The 16,801-nt window shown below is 44.3% G+C and overlaps 1 protein-coding gene across 1 annotated transcript; it reads left to right on the forward strand.

Annotated features, from left to right (window-relative positions):
* Nucleotides 1–90: 90 nt before the first annotated feature.
* LOC128613093 (deleted in malignant brain tumors 1 protein-like) lies at nucleotides 91–15,698 on the forward strand. The gene is made up of 10 exons (XM_053633657.1): nucleotides 91–280; nucleotides 1,223–1,321; nucleotides 1,461–1,505; nucleotides 6,591–6,741; nucleotides 6,867–7,051; nucleotides 8,134–8,284; nucleotides 8,993–9,189; nucleotides 10,062–10,160; nucleotides 10,300–10,344; nucleotides 15,544–15,698. Exons 1-10 carry the CDS (start codon nucleotides 211–213, stop codon nucleotides 15,696–15,698), a joined length of 1,197 nt encoding a protein of 398 aa, XP_053489632.1. The 5' UTR covers nucleotides 91–210.
* The last annotated feature ends 1,103 nt before the right edge of the window (nucleotides 15,699–16,801 follow it).

Consider the following 16,801-nt stretch of genomic DNA (forward strand, 5'->3'; position numbering starts at 1 on the left):
TGATAAATCATACCTGACTTTGTTTACATCTTTATCATTTAAGAATATTTGTCTGTGGTTAGTCTGTAAGGCTAGTTTCATTACACTTTCTTTAGTTTGGAGTCATGCTGTGACTTTATCCGTGTGTACGACGGCCTGACTGCTCAGCATTCACGTTTGGGTTCTGTGACTGGAAATCAGAGAGCTACCTTCAACTCCAGCAGCAGATACATGACTGTCGTTTTCTCTACTGACGGCAGTGTGACTGGACAAGGTTTTCGAGCAGAATGGACTTTCATAGGTAAGTGTTATTTAATCTCATTTCAACTCCATTCATTTTGTTTATGGACAGTTCAGTGAAAAAATTTAGGCATAGTGGGACTTTATCTTCAGCCAGTTGTCCAAACATGGCCGTATCCTTATTCCTCTGGCCAGCTTGCATACACCAATGGTTAAATAGAGTGGTGGAAGTGTAAGACTTTGAATTGGAAGACTTTGTAAAGACTTTGAATTGTCCTTGGAAAGCATATCTCAAAAATCAGGAATTACAGCCATTTTCCATTGGCACAAATGTTATTGGACAATGGACTGAAGAGCAGTTTCATGGTCAGGTGTGGGCTGTTTCCTCATTATTTCATGACAAATTAAGGAGGTAAAAGCTCTGGAGTTGATTTCAAGTGCTGAATTTGCATTTGGTAGCTGTTCATGGGAACTCTCAATATCCAGTCCATAGAGGTGTCAGTACAAGTGAAGGAGGCCATCATTAGGCTGAAAAACCAAAACAGACCTATCAGAGGGTTAGCGGCCAAATGAACAATTTGGTACATTCTTAAAAAGAAGGAATACTCTGGTGGGCTCAGTAACATGAAAAGGCCTGGAAGACCACAGAAGACAACTCAAGTGGATGATCTCAGAATTCTTTCTTTGATGTAGAAAAACCCATTCACAACATCTAGCAAAGTCTTGTGTACTTGTGACGCAGTATTCGGAACATTCAGGAAAAAAACTTTTTATAAGCAAATAAACCTGTTAACTTTCCAACTTGTTTTCTTCACATTCAGTTTCACTCCACTAACGGCTACATATCTTCACAGTATTTTTCAGATCCTCAAAGCTCCAGTACAAAACTATAGAATCAAACTTCAGACACAAATCATCTCCTGGTTTCTTATGATTACATTTGTGCAACGAATGTCATGGCTTGTAAATTATTGGTTTTAAACATGCTTTGTTCCTTGAACAGATTCCCCATCCTGCAGGTATAACTGTGGTAACAATCTCAGTGTGTGTTCCTGCACCAGCGACTGTCAGGACAACAGAAACTGCTGTTATGATTATAATGGTGAGAAAAAAGTTTTTAAAAAATATCCCAAGTACACGCATGTAGAATCATTTCTTCAAGATAATGTACAGCACGTATTCATATATAAATAACAAAAAAGCCTAATAATGTTTATTTATTAATGTAATCTCTCTAACAGAGTACTGTTCCACAACTGTCCCTGAAACAACAACACCATCATCAGGTACATTTACATGAACAGGAATAAAACACATGAAGTGGTGCTATTATAAAAGTAATCAGTGACAGACTGGTGTGATGATGTGGACTTACTGTTCATAGTTACATTTAATGTTATTAAATGTCCTGAAACAAGTTAGTTCCTGTTCTCTCTCATGTTAGAACACCTATAAACAGCCGTTCCCACAACAGTTTCTTTCTCTCTCCAAGTTAATAAGACGGAAAAAAGCAGCTTGCCATGTTACTGAGAAACTGCAAAACTCTTCCCTTTTGAAGGTTCCTCCCGTGTTCCTTCCATAAATGTTAAATACATATCTTCTTACAGAAAACTTCACCAGAATCTGCATTAAGTCTCTGAATGAGCTGTTAGATACATCTGGGTTACGCATGTTTATAGGCCTGTCATGATCAGGAAGATAAGCACGTCGCGTGATATAAATAGGGCACCTGTGAACCGCGCCATCAGCCTCTATTATCTGAAGCAAAGAGGCAATTCACAGGCCTGCCTTGGTATGACAAAGCTTCGCAATGTCTCGTTCCCTTCTCAGGGAACAGGGTTGCATACATAACCCAGACGTTCCCTTTCAAAGGGAACTTCGACGTTGTGATTAGCATAACACTATGGGAACGAGAATACTCTGTCATACCGAGGGTACGGCCTGTTCAAAAAGACCCAAGCCTGAGGGTCACTGCAAGACACTCGAGCAAGGGGTGAAATGCATATCCAGGCTGTAATATCGAATGAATGTGTGTGGCGTAGACCACCCTGCAGCAGCACACACATCCTGTAAGGATACCCCTTTGGAAAAAGCCTTCGCAGAGGAGACCGCCCTTCTGGAATGAGCCCTTATGCCCAGAGGCGTAGCGAGACCGTATGCCTCATAAGCAATCAAGATTACTTCCACAGTACAATTAGAGATGCGCTGCTTTGACACAGCATCACCTCTACTGTGGCTGCCAAGCAGACCAGCAGCTGCTCCGACTTATGCCACTGGCCGGAGCAGTGGACGTAAGTACAGAGAGCCCTTACTGGACACAGCAGGTGCATTCTCTCTTGTTCCGGTGTGAGGAACAGAGGAGGGCAGAAAGCTTGCATCACCACAGGCTAGGCAGCAGATGTAGGCACATTAGGAATATAATCAGGCCTAGAATACAGGAAGGCCTTTGCTAATCCAGGGGTAAAGTCAAGGTTGGAAGGGGCAACAGAGAGAGCTTGTAGATCTCCTTCTCGCTTGAGATAGTGTCAGGGCCAGCAGAGGGGCTACCTTTAGAGGAGGTAAAGTCAGAAGCTTCTCAGAGGCTGACTCTAAGGGCTCAAATGTGGCACTTGACAGACGTTCCAGGACCACAGAAAGGTCCCAGGAAAGTGTGCACGGCCTGCAGATGGGCCTCAGCTGCCTGACACCACACATAAACCTCAAAGTTAGAGGATGTTGCCCCACAGAGGCCCCATCATCAGGGGTGTGGCTGGCCGAAATGGCGGCCATGTAAGCCCTGATTGTAGAAGGAACCCACCCGCTGAGAAATGTTCTTGTAAGAACTCCAGGACTGTAGCTATTGCGTAGTTCACAGGGTCTACAGTGGATCTCTGCGGATGGGAATCTCCCAAGGTGTGCCATCTAGCAGGGATATTATCTCTGAGAACCATATTCGAGCTGGCCAATAAGGTGCTACTAGCAACAGACATAGACTGTCTTGGCGAACTCTCGCTAGAACTTGTCGGAGCAGAGCGATGGGGGGGAAAGCATACAGATGTGACCTCGGCCACATGTGCACCATGGCGTCCAGCCCTAATTGTGCGGGAGGAGTGAGGGCGAACCACAGCGGGCCGTGTGTTGTCTCCTCGGAGGCAAACACATGCAGTCCCGCTTGGCCAAACCTCGCCATATGGACTGCACCACTTGTCGATGGAGCCACCAATTCCTGGGCCTCAGCCCCTGCCTCAACAGGATGTCTGCCCCCATATTCCCAGAATGCACATTGCACTCACTGACAAACTTTCCTTCTGCTCAGAGAAGAATTAGTTGTGCCTGCCTGAACAGGGGGCATGGACATAATCCTCCCTGGTGGTCAATATATGAGACCACTGGTATGTTGTCTGTTAACGCATGGTGACCTCTCAGTTGAGGAAGAAGGAATTTCAGTGCTAGAAATATGGCCCACATTTATAGGCAATTTATATGCCGTTCCAGACGAGGGCTGCACCAGAGACCGTGAGCTGGACCGCTGTCTAAGACCGTGCTCCAGCCCATGAAGGAGGTGTCTGTCATTACCATCTTGCACTAAGGAGACACCCCTAGAGTGTTACCCAAGGCTAGAAACTGGGGACAGTCAAATTCTCGACCATGTAGGCATCCCCACGTGACACTGATTATTCTGAGTGGTTTCGTCCTTGGAGGAAACCCCCAACTTCTCAGCTGCCACTGAACGGTCTCCTGGGTAATAGGCCCATAAGTGCCAATAGTCTCCCAAGATCCATCTTTATCTTGCTCAGTGTTGATAGGATTGACCCTACGCATGTTCGGGATAGAAACGCCCTCATCGTAGTAAAATCCTTATAACCTCTTGAAAAGTTGTCCACTGCACTGGAAAAAGCATACTTTTCTGAGGTTCAACCTGAGCCCCAAGCTCTTCATGTGGGCGAGAACAACATCTCGATGTTGAACCGCCAGTTCCCTGGATCGTGCTAGAATTAACCAGTCGTGCAGGTACTTTAGTACACAGATGCCATGGAGTCACAATGGAGCCAGAGTGAAATCCATGCACTTTGTGAAGGTGCAAGGGGATAAAGCTAGTGATATTTCTATGTGGAAATATGCACCTTTTAGATCTATCATCACAAACCAGTCCTCAAACTGAATCTGTGGAACGATAAGTTTGGGCGTCAGTATCTTGAACCTGTATGTCCGAAGAGTACAGTTCAGATTACGCAGATCTAAAATTGGCCGCATACTCCAATTTTTTGCAGACCAGGAAATAATGGCTGTAAAAACCTCCCTCCCTCAGAGAATGGGGTACATGTTCTATGGCCCATTTGTCCAAGAGGGATCTTACTTGCAGCGCTAACGTCGGGCTCTGGTCTGTGCTGACTACTATGGTGAGCACACCTCTGAACCGGGGGGGTCGAGCTCTTAACTGGACCTGGTAACCCTTTTCTACGGTAGACCAAACCCATGGAGACACATTTGGCAGTAGTTTCCACATTCTATTGGAGGGAAAGCATCAGATTTTCGTTGCCCTGTGACAGCTCGCTGACCAGAGAAGACTGAAAACTTGGGACAGTCTTGGTTAGGGGAGGCCCTACAGTAGCACTAGGGGCTAACTGCCCTAACAACCTCATGTCCCTTGATACATCCCTCCACGGCCTCTCAGGACCGCTCTTCTTTGCCTGCTTGGCCTTTATGACCATTCTCAGATCAGGCCTAGTAGCAGGCCGTGACTGTGGCCGCCCGGTTCCCCTGGCTGTCTGCGGTGGTTGGCGGGCTGCCATACTTGCCTTCTGGGTCTCTCTCGCACTAGTGCTGTCATTGTCTGCAGTGACCCACAGGCAAGACTACTACCGCATAGGCGTTGCCCACCAATGCCACGGTGGCCTTACACGGTAGCTTGGATGGCAAAGCCGGCCCCCCTAATTACCTGCCGTTGATGGAGAGAGGAAGCTCGCAAGCACCTCCTCTACCTTCAACATAGCTAAATAGCCATGCCGTTCATTTCCCACAATGGCCGAATAATCCAACATCGTGGGGTTATAAATACGGCTTATGCATGGTTTTCCCCAGAAGCCTGATATTTTGTCATGCGCTTCTGGAAGAAAGGGGAATTTCTGCAGTGTGAGGGATTTACTTTCACTGGGGAGAAAAAAGGCTCATCCAGCCTTAGTAATTACTTCAAGCAGCTCTTTATATGCTGCTCTCAGTTTTTAGCACATCCTTCTAGCTCCTCGGAGTCAGAGAGGAATTATTACTATTATTTTTGTGTGTGTGTTTTTCCCTCCTTTTGGCTTTCCATAGTGGAAGGAGGAGTCGCTACGCGAGTTCCAAAATCCAGCGGAGAGCCGAACCCAGAAGACAGAGCAAGAGATAGAGCAGCGCTCGTTTCCGGCTCCTCTTCCGGATCCTGAAGAGATCCCCCGAACCTGAGACAGCTAACTTCCTCGGCAGCGGCTGGCCCAGATCCGCAAGGCTCTGAAACCCAACTCGCTTCGGCTTCCGAGAAGAGTGCGATTCGCAAGCAGAGCTGCTTAATGTAGCCATTAACATGCGCAGCCTCTCGAGGCTGCCATTGCATGCTACATCCCTAGACACTTCACCCAGAAAGTGTGCACTATTCCCCGTGATGAAAAGGGAGCAAGTTGTAACACACTTCCTGAATTCTCTCACTCATTTTTCTCTCCCGCTCATTTTTTTTCTTCTGTTTTTTTAAAGGGATAGAAAAGTTCTGAGATTTTGAGAAAAGATAGAGAGGAAATGAAGTGTCCTTTTGTTTCTTTACACAAACAACTGACATGCAGTCTTTTGCTGAAGATAATAAAGACTGATGGCGCGGTTCACAGGTGCCATATTTATATCACGCTACGCGCTTAATTGCCACGTCACCTGATCACGGCAGGCCTTTAAATAGGTATGATTTTACACAAGCTTCAGATGCCGGTTGCGTGCAAGGATGCTCCCCATAGTGTTATGCTAAACGCAACGTGGAGTTCCCATTGAAAGGGAACACTACCGAACATGCTGTTAAAAGGAAAATAATCAACTTCGGGGTGGTAACAGCTACGCCACTTCAATAGCCTGTTGAAGACTGTAGCATTAGGAGAACTGTCTTCTCAGGGTTCTGATTCAGGATAAATACATTTCAAAAACCATGACAGAAAAGAGGTCACAGCGAAGGCGATCGTCATTTTGTTCAGAAGAGTGAAAAAGAAACTGTGTAAAATGATGAACAGAACTGTTTCCCTGACTGAGGAGTAACTTTTTAGTAACGTACTGATTTTTAAAATACATTATGATATTTTCTCCGACCAAATGATCACACTTTTACTGTGTTTATAATACTGATCCTGTGATTCACTGAGAACTGTTGTGTTTTTCAGGGGATGTTCCATGTGGTGGAACTCTGACTCAGTCACAAGGGGAATTTTTCAGTCCCAGTTATCCCAATAATTATCCCAATTACGCAAACTGCACATGGAGCCTGCTGGCTGGAGAACTGCAGGTGGTTTCGTTAAACTTCACGTTCGTCAAGTAAGAAATCACCTTCCTGTTTCTCACTCATGATAAATCATACCTGACTTTGTTTACATCTTTATCATTTAAGAATATTTGTCTGTGGTTAGTCTGCAAGGCTAGTTTCATTACACTTTCTTCAGTTTGGAGTCAGGCTGGGACTTTATCCGCGTGTACGACGGCCTGACTGCTCAGCATTCACGTTTGGGTTCTGTGACTGGAAATCAGAGAGCTACCTTCAACTCCAGCAGCAGATACATGACTGTCGTTTTCTCCAGTGACGGCAGTGTGACTGGACAAGGTTTTCGAGCAGAATGGACTTTCATAGGTAAGTGTTATTTAATCTCATTTCAACTCCATTCATTTTGTTTATGGACAGTTCAGTGAAAAAATTTAGGCATAGTGGGACTTTATCTTCAGCCAGTTGTCCAAACATGGCAGTATCCTTATTCCTCTGGCCAGCTTGCATACACCAATGGTTAAATAGAGTGGTGGAAGTGTAAGACTTTGAATTGGAAGACTTTATAAAGACTTTGAATTGTCCTTGGAAAGCATATCTCAAAAATCACCTGTGCTCTTTAGCAAAGGGAACATGAACAAATGACCCATTTACACCCACTGATGTAAACCTGTCCTGTGGCTAAATGGCATGAATAACATCTGAGCCTAAACATAATGAACAGGAGAGCTTTTAGGAGCAAGTTCAGCCCTCTCAAATCTAGAATCAGACAAACACCAAATATGTCTTGATTGTGCCTCTGTCCAAGATGAAACACATTTCTTGGAGCAGAGCAGAACATGTTATGGGAAAATTGATGAGGCTCTGAGCTCTAAAAAGTTTAAGTCCCAATAGCGGGGCTGAAGTTTGTGTGCCTGCAATATTGTCCTCTGGATCCACTGGTCTGATGTTGGTGCTGGAAGTGAGCAATCTTTTTTTTTTAATCTTTTTTTTTAATTTTTTTTTTTTTTTTTAAATTTTTTTTGTAATCTTTTTTTTTTTTTTAGCTGTAATGCATCCCAGTGGCATTCCAGCTCCTTCTTGAGCACACTCCACACGACACTTTAGTGATGGAGACCTGTGCTATTCTTTATAAAGTTTTCTTGAATGCAGGCCCAGTAGGCAGCTCTGGCACAATGGGTTCATTTACACATGCCACATTGTAATTGAAATTTTTAGAAAATTGCATTGGTATGAGAGGAATAAAACACTAGGGCCTGCTGTTGTAGAACATCCTTTAAATAAGGAATAATTTATTAAATATGTACTGATTTTTAAAACATTATATTAGAAGAGAAAGTGTTAGGAAATTATGACACTGTAAACCTGTTTATTGGTACATGCTTGCTGTAACTGCAGAGAGATACAGTGTTTAAATGTTGATATTGTGATACAAGTGTGATATTTTTCAGGTGGACCTCCATGTGGTGGAGACCTGACTCAGACACAAGGGGAATTTTTCAGCCCAAATTTCCCCAATGCATATCCAAAAGAAACAAACTGCACATGGAGGCTCCTGAGCCCTGAGCAGAAGGTGGTGTCATTAACCTTCATGTCTGTTCAGTAAGAAATTTCTTTCATTTATTTTTATTTGCTGATAAATTACATGTCCCTGTGTAAATGTGAAAAATATATGCATGTTTCTTTGTGGTTAGCTTCCTAAAATGCTAGTTTGACAGATGGAGTCACTGAAAAAATACTTAAAATGTTTCAAATTAAATAATCAATGTAAACAAACACATTATAAGTAACTCATTGGAATGTCCTTAATGTCCTCATGTCATTGGCATGAATGCAGTTTATCCTCATATTTTGTATTTGCTATTTCTATGCTAAAATTCACAAGCCTTTTACTCATTTAAGAGTGAAATGCAGGCACTGTTAGAAAAATAAACCTTGCAAAAATGAGATGATTTCTGCTTGAGATGGGTTACACACACTCAATGCTTAAATGCATATTCATCATATTAAAATTATATTATATAAAATGTTGAAAAAATCATGTTAACTTGTTATTTTGGCTAAATTTAATCACAATAATGCAATCACACAGACCCCCCTCTTCAGTAGACACCTACATATACAAACCCTGCATGTATTTAGTAGTAAGTGTCCTGTTTCTGAGTCTTAGAATTTTGGTATCTTTACTCTTTAGGGCACAAACATCATAAACATTTTCCAAGCAGTATTATAGTATTTCTATAAGCCACTTGGATAAGAGCATCTTCTCAGTACAGTACATTTAAATGTAAACGTGTGTGTTCTTCTCAGTATCGAGTTATGCACCAACTGTGACTGTGACGCTGTATACGTGTACGACGGCCCGTCTACTTCATCTCCCTTATTGGGAACTTTGTGTGGACATGGAAGGAAGACGTTCAGCTCGAGTAGGAACACGCTAACTGTGGTTTTCTCCAGCGATAGCTCTTTTAATGGGAGAGGATTCATCGCACACTGGAACTTTACAGGTGATCTAATTATACAGTACAGCCAAGTCCATAAGTATTTGGACAACTATGCAATTTTTTTTTCATTTTCCCTCTGTACACCACAATGGATCTGAAGATGTGATTAAAGTGTAGAGTTTCAGCTTTAATTCAAGGGGTTTAACAAACATATTGCATTAACCGTTTAGGAATTACAGCCATTTTCCCTTGGCGCAAAAGTAATTGGACAATGGACTGAAAAGCAGTTTCATGGTCAGGTGTGGGCTGTTTCCTCATTATTTCATGACAAATTAAGAAGGTAAAAGCTCGGAAGTTGATTTCAAGTGCTGAATTTGCATTTGCTAGCTGTTCATGGGAACTCTCAATATGCAGTCCATAGAGGTGTCAGTACAAGTGAAGGAGGCCATCATTAGGCTGAAAAAGACAAAACAGACCTATCAGAGAGATAGCGGCCAAATGAACAATTTGGTACATTCTTAAAAAGAAGGAATACTCTGGTGGGCTCAGTAACATGAAAAGGCCTGGAAGACCACAGAAGACAACTCAAGTGGATGATCTCAGAATTCTTTCTTTGATGTAGAAAAACCCATTCACAACATCTAGCAAAGTCTTGTGTACTTGTGACCCAGTATTCGGAACATTCAGGGGAAAAAAATCTTTTTACAAGCAAATAAAACTGTTAACTTTCCAGCTTGTTTTCTTCAAATTCACTTTCACTCCACTAACGGCTACATATCTTCACAGTATTTTTCAGATCCTCAAAGCTCCAGTACAAAACTATAGAAGCAAACGTCAGACACAAATCATCTCCTGGTTTCTTATGATTACATTTGTGCAACGAATGTCATGGCTTGTAAATTATTGGTTTTAAACATGCTTTGTTCCTTGAACAGATTCCCCATCCTGCAGGTATAACTGTGGTAACAATCTCAGTGTGTGTTCCTGCACCAGCGACTGTCAGGACAACAGAAACTGCTGTTATGATTATAATGGTGAGAAAAAAGTTTTTAAAAAATATCCCAAGTACACGCATGTAGAATCAGCTCTTCAAGATAATGTACAGCACGTATTCATATATAAATAACAAAAAAGCCTAATAATGTTTATTTATTAATATAATCTCTCTAACAGAGTACTGTTCCACAACTGTCCCTGAAACAACAACACCATCATCAGGTACATTTACATGAACAGGAATAAAACACATGATGTGGTGCTATTATAAAAGTAATCAGTGACAGACTGGTGTGATGATGTGGACTTACTGTTCATAGTTACATTTAATGTTATTAAATGTCCTGAAACAAGTTAGTTCCTGTTCTCTCTCATGTTATAACACCTATAAACAGCCGTTCCCACAACAGTTTCTTTCTCTCAAAGTTAATAAGACGGAAGAAAGCAGCTTGCCATGTTACTGAGAAACTGCAAAACACTTCCATTCTAAAGGTTCCTCCCGTGTTCCTTCCATAAATGTTAAATACATATCTCCTTAAATAAAACTTCACCAGAATCTGCATTACATCCCTGTGAATGAGCTGTTAGATACACCTGGGTTATGCATGTAACCCTGTTCTCTGAGAAGGGAACGAGACATTGCGTTTAGCATAACATTATAGGAGCGCCCTTGCGCGTGACCAGCATCTGAAGCTTGTGTAAAATCCTGCCTACTTATAGGCCTGCCGTGATCAGGTGACGTGGCAATTAACCGCATCGCGTGATATATATATATGGCACCTGTGAACTGCGCCGTCAGCCTCTATTATCTGACGCGAAGACGCAATTCACAGGCCTACCCTGGTATGACAAAGCTACGCAACAGCTTGTCCCCTTCTCAGGGAACAGGGCTACTTGCGTAATCCAGATGTTCCCTTTCAAAGGGAGCTCCACGTTGCGTTTAGCATAACACTATGGGAATGAGATACCCACTCCGTCATACCGAGGGTACGGCCTGTTCAAAAAGACTCAAGCCTGAGGGTCACTGCAAGACACTCAAACCCGGGATGGAATGAATATCCAGGCTGTAATATCGAATGAATGTGTGTGGCATAGACCACCCTGCATTAAGCACACACATCCAGTAAGGATACCCGTTGGACAAAGCCTTCGAGGAGGTGGCCCCCCCTAGTGGAATGAGCCCTTATGCCCAGAGGCGTAGCGAGACATGGCGCCTCATAAGCGATAGAGATTGCTTTTACTATCCAATTAGAGATGCACTGCTTTGACACGGCATCACCTCTACTGTGGCCGCCAAGCAGACCAGCAGCATCTCCGACTTAGGCCACTGGCCGGAGCGGTGGACATAAGTACAGAGAGCCCTTACTGGACACAGCAGGTGCATTCTCTCTTTTTTTCCGGTGTGAGGAACAGAGGAGGGCAGAAAGCCTGCAACACCACAGGCTGGGCAGCAGATATAGGCACTTTAGGAATATAATCCGGCCTACGATACAGGAAGGCCTTGGCTAATCCAGGGGTAAATTCAAGGCAGGAAGGGGCAACAGAGAGAGCTTGTAGATCTCCTACTCGCTTGAGAGATGTCAGGGCCAGCAGAAGGGCTACCTTTAGAGGAGGTAAAGTCAGAAGTTTCTCAGAGGCTGACTCTAAGGGCTCAAATACGGCACCTGACAGACCTTCCAGGACCACAGAAAGGTCCCAGGAAGGTATGTGTGGCCTGCAGATGTGTCTCAGTCACCTGACACCATGCATAAATCTCGAAGTTAGAGAATGTTGCCTCACAGTGGCTCCATTAATAGGGGCATGGCTGGCCGAAATGGCAGCCATGTAACATCTGATTGTAGAAGGAGCCCACCCCGCTGAGAAATGTCCTAGTAAGAACTCCAGGACTGTAGCTATTGCGCAGTTCACTGGGTCTAGCTGGCATTCCTCGCACCACAAGACAAAAAGCCGCCACTTGAACGCATACAATTTCCTCATGGATGGTGCTCTAGGGTTCAACATGGTCTCTACAACCTCAATTGTGAGACCAGAATCTATGGGGCCAGACCCACAGTTTCCATAGTCCCGGCCGAGGGTGATAAATCAGCTCTCCAGCTTGAGACAGTAGATCCCTACGGATGGGAATCTCCCAAAGAGTGCCATCCAGCAGGGATATTGTCTCTGAGAACCATATTCGAGCTGGCCAATAAGGTAATAAGGTGTTACTAGCAGCAGACGTAGACTGTCTTAGCAAACTCTCGCTAGAACTATTGGAAGCAGGGGAAAAGCGTACAGATGTGACCTCAGCCACATGTGCACCATGGCGTCCAGCCCTAATTGTGTGGGAGGAGTGAGGGTGAACCATAGCGGGCAGTGTGTTGTCTCCTTGGAGGCGAACACATGCAGTCCCGCTTGGCCAAACCTCCGCCATATGGACTCCACCACTTGTGGATGGAGCCACCAATCCCTTGGCCTCAGCCACTGCCTCAACAAGATGTCTGCCCCCACATTCCAGTTGCCCAGAATGTACACTGCCAAAACTTTCCCTCTGCTGAGAGAAAAATTAGTTGCGCCTGCCTGAACAGGGGGCGCAGACATAATCCTCCCCTTGTGGTCAATATATGAGACCACCGCCGTGTTCTCTGTAAACACATGGTGACCTCTCAATTGATGTTGGCTGCTGCTGCCGCCATAAGCTCCACTAGTCTCCTATAAAGACTGGAGAGGATGCCTAGATCCAGCTTTATCTTGTTCAACGTTGATAGGATTGACCCTACGCACGTTGGGGATAGAAACGCCCTCATCGTAGTAGAATCCTTATAACCCCTAGAAAAAAGTTGTCCATTGCACTGGAGAAAGCATACTTTTCTGAGGTTCAACCTGAGCCCCAAGCTCTTCATGTGGACTAGAACAACATCTCGATGTTGTACTGCCAGTTTCCTGGATTGTGCTAGAATTAACCAGTCATCCAGGTAGTTTAGTACAGGGATGCCCTGAAGTCACAATGGAGCCAGAATGACAACCATGCACTTTGTGAAGGTGCAAAAGGATAAAGCTAGCCTGAAGGGAAGAACCCGGTCTTGTCTATGTGGAAATATGCACATTTTAGATCTATAAACCAGAAACCAGTGCAAAACCAGTCCTCAAACTGAATCTGTGGAACGAAAAGTTTGGGCGCCAGCATCTTGAACCTGTATGTCCAAAGAGTACAATTCAGAGGACGCAGATCTAAAATTGGCCGCATACTCCTGTATTTTTTGCGGACCAGGAAATAATGGCTGTAAAAACCTCCCACCCTCAGGGAAAGGGGTACATGTTCTATGGCCCCTTTGTCCAAGAGGCATCTTACTTCCTGCGCTAACGTCGGGCTCTGGTCTGTGCTGACTACTGTGGTGAGCACACCTCTGAACCGGGGGGGTCGAGCTCTAAACTGGACCCGGTATCACTTTTCTACGGTAGTCAGAACCCATGGAGACACTTTTGGCAGTAGTTTCCACGCTGCCAGATGGTCTTTTAGTGATGTTAACTATTCCACATTCTATTGGAGGGAAAGCATCAGATTTTTGTTGCCCTGTGACAGCTCGCTGACCAGAGAACACTGAAAACTTGGGACAGCCTTGGTTAGGGGAGGCCCTACAGTAGTACTGGGGGCTAACTGCCCTAACAACCTCATGTCCCCTGATTTGTCCCACCACGGCCCCTCAGGACCGCTCTTCTTTGTCTGCTTGGCTTTTATGACCATTCTCAGATCAGGCCTAGTAGCAGGCCGTGACTGTGGCTGCCTGGTTCCCCTGGCTGTCTGCGGGGGTTGGCAGGGTGCCATACTCGCCTTCTGTGTCTCCCTTGCACTAGTGCAGGCCCGGGGTCCACTCGTGGATGCCCGGGTGAACTTGAAATAACAGGGAAGGAACTTGCTGAATGCCGACATATGTCGAGCTCACTCAGCAGGTCTACTTGGTAGGCCTGCAACACTGTCATTGTCTGCAGTAACCCACAACCAAGACTACTACTGCATAGGCCTTGCCCACCAATGCCATGGTGGCCTTACACGGTGGCTTGGACGGCAAATGGCCGAATAATCTGACATCATGGTGTTATAAATACGGCTTATGCATGGTTTTCCCCCAAGAAGCCTGATATTTTGTCATGCACTTCTGGAAAAAAGGGGAGTTTTCTGCAGTGTGAGGCATTTACTTTCACTGGGGAGAAAAAAGCTCATCCAGCCTTAGTAATCACTTCAAGCAGCTCTTTATATGCTGCTCTCAGTTTTTAATACATCCTTTTGGCTCCTTGGAGTCAGAGAGGAATTATTACTATTATTTTTGTGTGTGTGTTTTTTTGGCTTTCCATAGCGGAAAGAGGAGTCGCTATGCGAGCTCCAAAATCCAGCGGAGAGTGGGACCTGGAAGACAGAGCAAGAGATAGAGCAGCGCTCGTCTCCGGCTCTTCTTCCGGATCCATATGAGATCCCCCGGAACTGAGACGGATAACTGCCTTGGCAGCGGCCGGCCCAGATCCGGGAGGCTCTGAAACCCAACTCACTTCGGCCTCCGAGAAGAGAGCGAGTCGCGAGCAGAGCTGACTAATGTAAGCGTTACAATGCGCAATCAGACCTCACGAGAGCTGCCATCGCATGCTCCACTCTAGGTACTTCACACAAAGTGTGCACTACTCCCCATGATGAAACAGGAGCAAGGCGTAACACACTTCCTGAATTCTCTCACTCATATTTTTGTCTTTCGTTCATTCCTTTTTTCTTCTCTTTTTTTAAAGGGATAGAAAAGTCCAGAGATTTTGAGAAAAGATAGAGAGGAAATGAAGCATCTTTTTGTTTCTTTACACAAACAACCAACATGCAGTCTAGCTGAAGATAATTAGGCTGACAGCGTGGTTCACAGGTGCCATATATATATATATCATGCTACGCGCTTAATTGCCACGTCACCTGATCACGGCAGGCCTTTAAATAGGTATGATTTTGCACAAGCTTCAGATGCCGGTTGCGCGCAAGGATGCTCCCCGTAGTGTTATGCTTAGCGCAACGTGGAGTTCCCATTGAAAGGGAACACTACAGAACAAGCTGTTAAAATGAAAATAATCAACTTCGGGGTAGTAACAGCTACGCCACTTCAATAGCCTGTTGAAGAAGGTAGCATAAGGAGAACTGTCTTCTCAGGGTTCTGATTCAGGATAAATACATTTCAAAAACCATGACAGAAAAGAGGTCACAGCGAAGGCGATCGTCATTTTGTTCAGAAGAGGGAAAATGAAAGTGTGTAAAATGATGAACAGAACTGTTTCCCCGACTGAGGAGTAACTTTTCAGTAATATACTGATTTTTAAAATACATTATTATGATATTTTCTCAAACCAAATTATCACAATTTTCCTGTGTTTATAATACTTATACTGTGATTCACTGAGAACTGTGGGGTTTTTCAGGTGGAGCTCCATGTGGTGGAACTCTGACTCAGTCACGAGGGGAATTTTTCAGCCCCAGTTATCCCAATAATTATCCCAATTACGCACACTGCACATGGAGCCTGCTGGCTGGAGAACTGCAGGTGGTTTCGTTAAACTTCACATTCGTCGAGTAAGAAATCACCTTCCTGTTTCTCACCTGCTGATAAATCATACCTGACTTTGTTTAGATCTTTATCATTTAAGAATATTTGTTTGTGGTTAGTCTGTAAGGCTAGTTTCATTACACTTTCTTCAGTTTGGAGTCATGCTGTGACTTTATCCGCGTGTACGACGGCCCGACTGCTCAGCATTCACTTTTGGGTTCTGTGAGTGGAAATCAGACAGCTACCTTCAACTCCAGCAGCAGATACATGACCGTCGTTTTCTCCAGTGACTACAGCGTGACTCCACAAGGTTTTCAAGCAGAATGGACTTTCATAGGTAAGTGTTATTTAATCTCATTTCAACTCCATTCATTTTGTTTATGGACAGTTCAGTGAAAAAATTTAGGCATAGTGGGACTTTATCTTCAGCTAGTTGTCCAAACATGGCAGTATCCTTATTCCTCTGGCCAGCTTGCATACACCAATGGTTAAATAGAGTGGTGGAAGTGTAAGACTTTGAATTGGAAGACTTTATAAAGACTTTGAACTGTCCTTGGAAAGCATATTGTATGGATCTGGCTAGATCCTCACGGGTTGCTCAGGAAAGTTAATATAACTCAGCCGGACACGAAGAGAAAGTGCCGTTCTCCGTTTATTGCATGAAGGATACCATAGGTTTACGCAGGGTTACAGGTCGGTCATTAGAAGAGGATTTCACCGGGTAAAACATCCCAAAATTGGTACCTTACATGAGACCGCATGTCAGCACATGATGTCAAGTTCACGGAGAGAGAGAGAGCAGGGAGGCAACCACGCCCCTTCACCCCACATGACATCATCATAGCCGATCATTACATATCCCCCCCCACTTAAAACAAGGGCTATCCTCAGGCCGTAACATAAAGGAAACCCTTTGCCTGTTCCACCTAACTACAGTCCCACATCCTGCAACAAAAGCAGCATTTTGGGGTTTTTTTTCAATTAACATTGTCAGAATGTCACATTGTTTGAAATAATAACATAACGGCAAAACCTCAAGGTACTCAGGCATTAACACTATTTCAAAAACAAAAGAGTAGGTCACATCACCCTATTAAGAAACAATCACTTTTGTAAGACAATGGACAGCCAAA

Source organism: Ictalurus furcatus, chromosome 9 (genome assembly GCF_023375685.1).
Source record: "Ictalurus furcatus strain D&B chromosome 9, Billie_1.0, whole genome shotgun sequence".
NCBI lineage: Eukaryota > Metazoa > Chordata > Actinopteri > Siluriformes > Ictaluridae > Ictalurus > Ictalurus furcatus.

Coding starts and splice junctions, on each gene's coding strand:
- LOC128613093 (XM_053633657.1), top strand. CDS start 211: ATGACTGTCGTTTTCTCTACTGACGGCAGTGTGACTGGACAAGGTTTT. Junction 1,322..1,460: donor CTGCTGTTATGATTATAATG/GTGAGAAAAAAG, acceptor TCTCTCTAACAG/AGTACTGTTCCACAACTGTC. Junction 7,052..8,133: donor AGCAGAATGGACTTTCATAG/GTAAGTGTTATT, acceptor GATATTTTTCAG/GTGGACCTCCATGTGGTGGA.